Genomic DNA, 8298 nt, shown 5'->3' on the forward strand with positions numbered 1-8298 from the left:
TGTTTTCTGTATTGATTTTTCTGTGTTTTGTGTCGTTTGTCCTCATGTCTGACTCAGAGGTCAGTGTGGTGGAGGAGGTTAGTGAGAGGGAGGCGGTTAGTGAGGTGGAGGCTGTTAGTGAGGTGGAGGAGGTGAGTGAGGTGGAGGGGGTTAGTGAGAGGGAGGAGGTTAGTGAGGAGGAGGAGGAGGGGGTGCCTGTTGCTGCATTCTCCAGTGAGAGTGATGGTGCTGTGGCTCCGCAGCCACGCACCACTCCCAAGACTGGCAGGAATATTAAGTTCAGCTATGCTGAAAACATGGCGTTGGTGCGTGAGCTGATGAAGCACCATCGGCAATTGTTTGGGCAGGATGCTGCCAAGGTGTCCTCCCGCAGGAAGTCTGTCCTGTGGGGGAAAGTAATAGTTGCCGTAAATAGTGAGGGTGTTGTGAGGCGGACTGAGGACACGTGTCGCAAGAGGTTCTATGACATAAAGCGCCGTGTCATGGCCAAGATGACCAAAGAGGCTAAATCAGCACGCAAAACCGGGGGTGGCCCCCCTTTCCGGGCAACCTATCGGGAGTGGGAGGAGCCTGTGCGGGCACTGATTCCAGCAGAAGTGGTGTCTGCAACTCATGTCCGGGATTCGGACCGACCCACGCAGGATGGTGAGTTTGATAAATCGAAATTATAGTTTAAAGTGTGCAAAATGATAATGGTGGAGAAATTATTTTTAAAAAGTATGCATACATTGTTGGTCATGTATTGCAGGCCTATGCACCCTTATGCTGTTTTTGTGTTTTTAAACTGCATTTCCCATCTTGCCTTGCCTGTATTTTTTAAAATTTATAATGCAAAATCAGGTGCAGTGCATGCTGGTATGTGTAGTTGCAATAATTAATATGAGATATTGCTTGGACATAGCTGTTGTATCTAATAGCAGCTTGTTCTGATGTGTTTTTTTTTAAATCAATTTTAAAATAAACTTTTAATTTACATTTTGGTTCAAGTTGCAAGTAATCAATCTATGCAATATCTGACACATAATTCATCAATGTTACATTTTTTTTGTGTGCAACACCATGTACATTTTTCTATACATAACAAATTAAGGAATCACGAAGATCTTAAGCAGAAATTAGTTTAATTTACAATACGTACAAGATGGTTACAGTACACTAAGGCTTTGCAGTTAGCATTTTTTTACAAAGTATGGTCATAATGTTTTTACAACTTTTTCAACAGTCCGACAGACCAGCCGGCCAGACAGGCCACAGACAACTCAGGATGATGCTGGGATTGCAGGTAAGAATTCACTGTAGTCACATATTCTGCAAACACATAGAAGTACAAAATATTAATGTTTATATATTTTCATAGGTTCTGCTTCTGTAAGCCGCCCTCCTCTAAGGCGCCCATCACAGGGCTCGGGGCACTTACCCAGGAGGCCAAGTAAGACACGGCGTCTTGTCTCTGAATCTGCGGCTCCATCTTCCCCACCCAGGCGGCGCATTTCTGCAGTCTCACCCCAGCCACCACAGGCACTATTGGCGAGTCCACAGAGTGATGAGCCCAGATCACCTCAGTTATCTGGTGAGTCAAAACATAAACTAAACACATAGCAAATAATCTACACAGTACAGTTACTATGATGTGAGTTGTAGTTGAGATTACATGTTTGCCATAACAACCAATGTGATGTTACGTCTTAAATTTTTAAAGGTGCAAATGCAGAATTTTTCAATATCTTAGTGGTTGCTATCACCAACATCAAATTTAAAAATGAACAGACATTTGTAAAAATTTAGGCCACACACGTGCACATAAAAATAACAACACATTACTGGCTTAAAAAAAAACAACAACACCCCCTCCACACCATTATAGTGTTCACACACCTCCCCTGTCCTGTATGTAGACTGCTTACTTGCTCCGCTCCTCGGGAATATCCAGGTAAGCAGTCTATATCCTGGACAGGGGAGGTGACAGAACACTGTAATGCTGTGGAGGGGAGGTAGTTAGGTGAGGATTCCGCAAGTCAGTCTATGTGCACGCCTGTGATGGTATATATGTGTTTGTAAACCAAATAAATTATAAGTTTAAAAACACAACTCAAAATACAAAAATAATGGAGTATTATGAATGTAGAAATGTTTAGAACTAGCAAATATATTATTTGTAAAGTAAACAGTGCATGTTGTCCACCTCATACAGAGCCAAGCTTGATGCCCGACGTGGACCAGCAGGGACAAGACCAACAGGCAACATTCACACTGCAACTAACACCTGTTGACCTGAGCCAGCCAATACAGCCGCAGGATATCCCCCAAGCCTCCATGAGTCCACAACTGGTACAAGCTCCACCCCAGCCACAAATTCCAGATGACTTTTGGTCCAGTTGGACAAGCCAACAGACCCAAAGCAATGCCAGCCTGACCGCACATACCCAACACCTTGCCAGTCTGCCCCATCATCTACCGCGCATTAGTCGCAACTCGGGCAGACTGATTGTCCAAGTAGGCCGAATCGCAACATCGATGGAGCAAATACGGGCAGACAACAACCAAATGCTGGCTCATTTAACGCGCATCATTGATGAGCAACAGCGCCAGCACCAAACACTCATACAACTAATACAGCACAACCAGGTTGTGAATGAATCTTTATCCCGGATTGTAGCCAGCCACACTGCAACCAACACACAACTGAATGCCAGCATAAATAATTTGAGCAACAACATAACATTGATGGCAGCACAACAAGTGACCTCCAGCTCTGGAACCACGACCCCTAGCCAAACGCCAGTAACCTCCCCTGTTCGGCGATCCTCCCGAGCACGTGCCAGTGAGCCAGCACAAAGCACAGCACCCAGCACACACAAGCGCAAAAAATAATACATCAAAAACATTTGTGTAACGCAATAAAAAATTTGTTTTGACAAACACACAACTTCCTGTGTCCGTCTCAAACATTGTAGAAGCTGCTATGTATGTATGTATGTTTTATGGGGTAATGAATGACAATGTATTGATAACATAAACTAACTACAATGTACACACCACTATAAACAACAAACAGTAAGTAACAAAACACACAATTGTTTGTATTGCAAAGTGTTTAGTCAAGGATAATTACATCCTACAAAAACTTACCCGAAAAATACCGCTGAATCACTTCTTGCCGTACCTGCCTCCCTACATATGTACTCACACTGTCACCAGATGTTTCTAACTCCTCTGCTTGCTGACTGCTTTCTCCCTCATCATGTGCCAGATGTTGACTTAAACACAGATTATGGAGAAAACAGCAGCAGAACACAATTCTAGTCACCTTTGAGGGACTATACAACAAAAGGCCTGCAGATTTATCCAGACACCGAAACCGTGATTACAGCACACCAAAACATCTTTCTATCACATTCCGCGTAGCCTTATGTGCATGATTGTAACTGTGTTCAGCAGGAGAATCAGGTTGGGACAATGGAGTAAGGAGCCAAGAGTAGCAGCCGTAACCACCATCACCTGAAAAACAGATATAGTCAACATTAGTACATGTGTAAGATTATTCATTACCCTAGTCAAAAATAGTTTGTTGTTAAAAGACATACACACAACACATTTTAAACATACCCAGCAGCCAGCCATCAGGCATTTGTCCGTCCTCAAATTTATCGAAGAGCGATGACTGACTGAGGATGAAGGAGTCATGGCAGCCACCAGGGTAACCTGCAACAACACTCATAATTTTGAATTTTGCATCACAGACCACCTGGACATTAGTGGATTGGGCCATATGTCTATTAGTATATATATATTGACGGCCCCTAGGTGATCTCAGCTGAACGTGTGTGCAATCTATGGCCCCCAGCACATTGGGCATGCGAGCAAGCTCATAGAAAGCTACCCTGACAGCACGCCACTCCGACTCCTGGGTAGGGAAGCAGATTGAGGCATTAATATGTGGATCCAAGACATCCAAAACCTGAGTGGACATTAAACAATCTAAGGTGAGTGTCATGTTAGGTATTCTATACAATACTGTGTTGTAAGAGCTTACAGAAGCAACACTTAGACATAACCGGCTATGTATTTTTTGACTCACCTGATTCAAATATTTTGAAAAGGTTGGCTGTGAGATACCAATAACGTCGCCTGCCACAGCCTGGAAGCTCCCAGTAGCCATAAAGTGTAACACAGCCAGGAGTTTGTGCAAGCCTGAGACAGAGCGAGAGCGTGCTGTCTCAGGGTCTAGTCCCAGTTTGACAAGGTCATACAGGCGGAAAATGTTGGTTCTATTTAGGCGGAACATCTGTATGACCCTATCATCGGACAATGCGTTTAAGTTTAAACGACCCCTAAAAAAACGTGGCTGGCGCAGCCTCCGCGGCACCTGGACAACCTGCTGACCATGTTCACTTACCTGGCCCTGATTTCTGGAAGCCTCATGGAGCAGTCTAAGGTATCCCACAGCAAACAGAAAGTCATTGGCACACACCACAGCCGCCATTTCAGAGTGAGAGAATTTCAAAATGTGCCTGGAACACTTTTATAGGGCCAAACATTCAGGTGTGAGTAATGGATAATTGAGTACACATGTAAACACGCTTTTCAAAAGCAGGTGCGTTTTTTTTTAGGACTTTTTTTACGATTTTTATTTTTTCACGGCCGCAAATGCATTTTCACGGCAGACATTACAATTACGAATGGTTAGTAAATGACCGAGATTCATATCTAAACAGGCGTATTTTGACCGATGGTGTATTCATTCGTAATTTTTTACAACTACTTCCAAAAAATTACGAATGCCCTCATCTCTGCCGTGATTTGAGTTTAGTAAATTACCGAGATGACACTTTGATGAAAAAACGGCATCTCGGTCAAAATCGGGACCTTAGTAAATTTACCCCACTGCCTGGAGCTGGAGGCAGGACCGCACTGGGGGGGTAATTCCAAGTTGATCGCAGCAGGAATTTTGTTAGCAGTTGGGCAAAACCATGTGCAATGCAGGGGAGGCAGATTTAACATGTGCAGAGAGAGTAAGGGGCCCTATACACTAGCCGATCCGCCGCCGAGCTGCCCGACGGCGGATACGGCCGACGAGCGACCCGGCGGCGGGGGGGCAGTGACGGGGGGAGTGAAGTTTCTTCACTCCCCCCGTCACGCGGCTGCATTGAAGTGCAGGCAAATATGGACGAGATCGTCCATATTGGCCTGCATGCACAGCCGACGGGAGACCAGCGATGAACGAGCGCGGGGACACGCATCGTTCATCGCTGGAGCCTCCACACTGAAAGATATGAACGAGTTCTCGTTCATTTATGAACGAGATCGTTCATATCTTTCCAAAAATCGGCCAGTGTGTAGGGCCTATTAGATTTGGGTGGGGTGTGTTCAATCTGCAATCTAATTTGCAGTGTAAAAATAAAGCAGCCAATATTCACCCTGCACAGAAATAAAATAACCCACCCAAATCTAACTCTTTCTGCACATGTTATATCTGCCTCCCCTGCAGTGCACATGGTTTTGCCAAACTGCTAAAAATTTTCCTGCTGCGATCAACTTGGAATTACCCCCTGTAGCCAATAATACTGCACAAAAAAAAGAAAAAGAAAGCTCAGGTGGAGTGTCCCCCATCTATAGCACTATCTTGGTCATAAACCCCCCTTCCCTACCAATTTTCCATTACCAGACCAGGCCACTTCTTACTTACCTTAAGGGAACATAGACACTGAAACACAGCAAAGAAAATACCTTTCAGTAAAGGTACATAGCTTCTGGGGATAAACAGTGCACACATATTTGTAAAAATCACAAAATTTTACATTTCTACCCGCAAAAGTTAAGTCTTATTTTAGCCTATTAATAATCATTTTTAATATTATATATGTAGCTTCACTGGTAAAGTAAAAGGGGATTAATTGGCTGACTAGGAATATTTCTTTTTAATGAAGCCCTGTGGCATTTCCATGTGTGAACATGTCCATTCTTTCAGATTGAAATTGTAATTGTTCACCCATCTGTTCTCAATTTCTGCGGACAACAATGTAATCTTTATATCCCCTCCCTACTCTCACATCATGGGCAAAGCCAGCTCTTTGTTGAACAGTCTGAAACCTGCCTTTTATACTACATCTGAAACATTTATTTTCCCCTTGTTAGGGCGTTTCTGGTAACAATATACGGATACAAAAATAAGACACTTTCTCTTACGTCCTAGATAATACTGGGGTTCCATTTAGTACCATGGGGTATAGACGGGTCCATTAGGAGCCATGGGCACTTTAAGAATTTGATAGTGTGGGCTGGCTCCTCCTTCTATGCCCCTCCTACCAGACTCAGTTTAGAAAATGTGCCCGGAGGAGCCGGTCACGCTTATGCAGAGGCGTCGGAATGGAGGGGGCAAGGGGGCAGCTCGCCCCCCCCCAAATATGACAGGCGCCGCCGCCGATATACAGGAGGAGCGATGTGTGGTCAGCTTAAAGACCGCACATCACCTCCGTGCAGGCAGGAACTGAGCAGCAGCAGCAGAATGTGGCTGTGCACTGTGCAGCCACTCCTGCTCCCAGACCCAGTTTTCAACGGTGCTGCCCGTCCCCGTCCCCCCCTCTTACCAGGGCCGGCTCACGGCCCCAGAGAAGTGCCGCGATTCACGGGTGTGTAGGGGGCGTGGCCTAATGAAGAGAAGTGCCTGCCTTCCCTTGATTACAGACCTGTGGCTGGCTTGTAACCGGTAAGAGTCTCCCCCGCTCCCTCCCACTCCTTCTCTCTCTCACCCTCTCCAATGGCAAATGCAGGGTTTGTAGGGGAGGGTGGGGGGTTCCATATATATACGTCATATAAAATATATTATATATATATATATATATATATATATGTGTGTGGGCAAAATGCACATATATGGAAACCACCTGACCCCCTGCAAATATTGTGTGTGTGTGTGTATATATATATATATATATATATATGGAATACATACAGCATGTACGTCAAAATGCTAGCAGGGGGGAGCACAATGAAGCGCTGCCACAGGTTCTATTCCCACCCTATGGGTGTCGTGGACACCCACGAGTGGGAATAGCCCCTGTGAGCCGGTATTCCGGCTGTCGGCATAGTTGGCTGTCGGGATTTTGGCGTCGGTATCCTGACCGCCGGGATAGCGACAGCTGGCAAACTGATTACCACATATTATATATGAGGTACTCACAGGGCCGGCCGACCCGCCCGTTACGCATGTTACGCGCGCGGGTAAGGCGCCACACTCTTGAAGGCACCGGCACAACAGGCGAGGAGAGCGCAGAGCGCGCCTCTCCTGCCTGCCGCCCTGCACCCTCGGTCGTCTGGTCTCCGGCAGTGACGGCGGAGTGTATAGCTCAAATCAGGTGCCGGTTCGTTAGCCAATCAGAGCTCGTGGACCGGCGCCTGATTTGAGATATACACGCTGCCGTCACCACCAGAGACCAGACTGAGGGGCAGAGCGGCAGGCAGGAGAGGCGCGCGCTGCACTCTCCACACATCCATAAAACGGTGAGCAGCACTATGGGGGCATATGTGGCACTGTGGGGGCATATCTGGCATTGTGGGCATATGTGGCACTGTGGGGGCATAGCTAGCACTGTGGGGGCATATCTGGCACTGTGGGGTCATATGTGGCACTGTGGGGGAATAGCTAACACTGTGGGCACATGGCACTGTGTGGTCATATCTAGTACTGTGGGGGCATATCTGGCAATCTGGGGGCATATGAGGCACTCTGGGGCATATCTGGCATTGTGGGCACATGGCACTGTGGGGGCATATCTGGCACTGTGGGGGCATAGCTAGCACTGTGGGCACATGGCACTGTGGGGGCATATCTGGCACTGTTGGGTCATATGTGGCACTGTGGGGGCATATCTGGAATTGTGAACACATGGCACTGTGGGGGCATATGTGGCACTGTGGGGGTCATATGTGGCACTGTGGGGGCATATGCGGCACTGTGGGGGCATATGCGGCACAGTGGGGGCATATCTGGCACTGTGGGGGCATATCTGGCACATGGCACTGTGGGGGCATATCTGTATCTTGCACTGTGGGGTCATATGTGGCACTGTGGGGGCATATCTAGCACTGTGGGCACATGGCACCCACTATCTCCCTGTGACCCCAGCCTCCTCAGTCACCCACTATCTCCATCACCTCTGCCACCCAGTCATGCACTTTCTCCCTGTCACTGACAATCTCCCTGGACCCCTGGGGGTATTATTGTGTTGCCACGCCCCTTCCTTGTGAGACCACACCTCTTTTAAAATTTGATCCCATCAAGGGGCGCTAAATTCTAAA

General features: G+C 46.8%; 1 protein-coding gene and 1 long non-coding RNA gene across 2 annotated transcripts; one reads left to right on the forward strand and one right to left on the reverse strand.

Annotated features, from left to right (window-relative positions):
* Positions 1-1104: 1104 nt before the first annotated feature.
* Positions 1105-3259, reverse strand: LOC134908790 (uncharacterized). The gene is made up of 3 exons (XR_010175803.1): positions 3130-3259; positions 1418-1567; positions 1105-1308 (listed from the first exon to the last, which is right to left on the reverse strand). It is a non-coding gene; the product is annotated as an uncharacterized LOC134908790 (long non-coding RNA).
* LOC134908636 (uncharacterized) lies at positions 1182-2926 on the forward strand. Its single transcript, XM_063914890.1, has 3 exons — positions 1182-1282; positions 1358-1570; positions 2192-2926. Exon 3 carries the CDS (start codon positions 2203-2205, stop codon positions 2869-2871), a length of 669 nt encoding a protein of 222 aa, XP_063770960.1. The 5' UTR covers positions 1182-1282; positions 1358-1570; positions 2192-2202; the 3' UTR covers positions 2872-2926.
* Positions 3260-8298: the final 5039 nt, after the last annotated feature.

The sequence above is a fragment of the Pseudophryne corroboree genome, chromosome 1 (assembly GCF_028390025.1).
Source record: "Pseudophryne corroboree isolate aPseCor3 chromosome 1, aPseCor3.hap2, whole genome shotgun sequence".
NCBI classification, from domain to species: Eukaryota; Metazoa; Chordata; class Amphibia; order Anura; family Myobatrachidae; genus Pseudophryne; species Pseudophryne corroboree.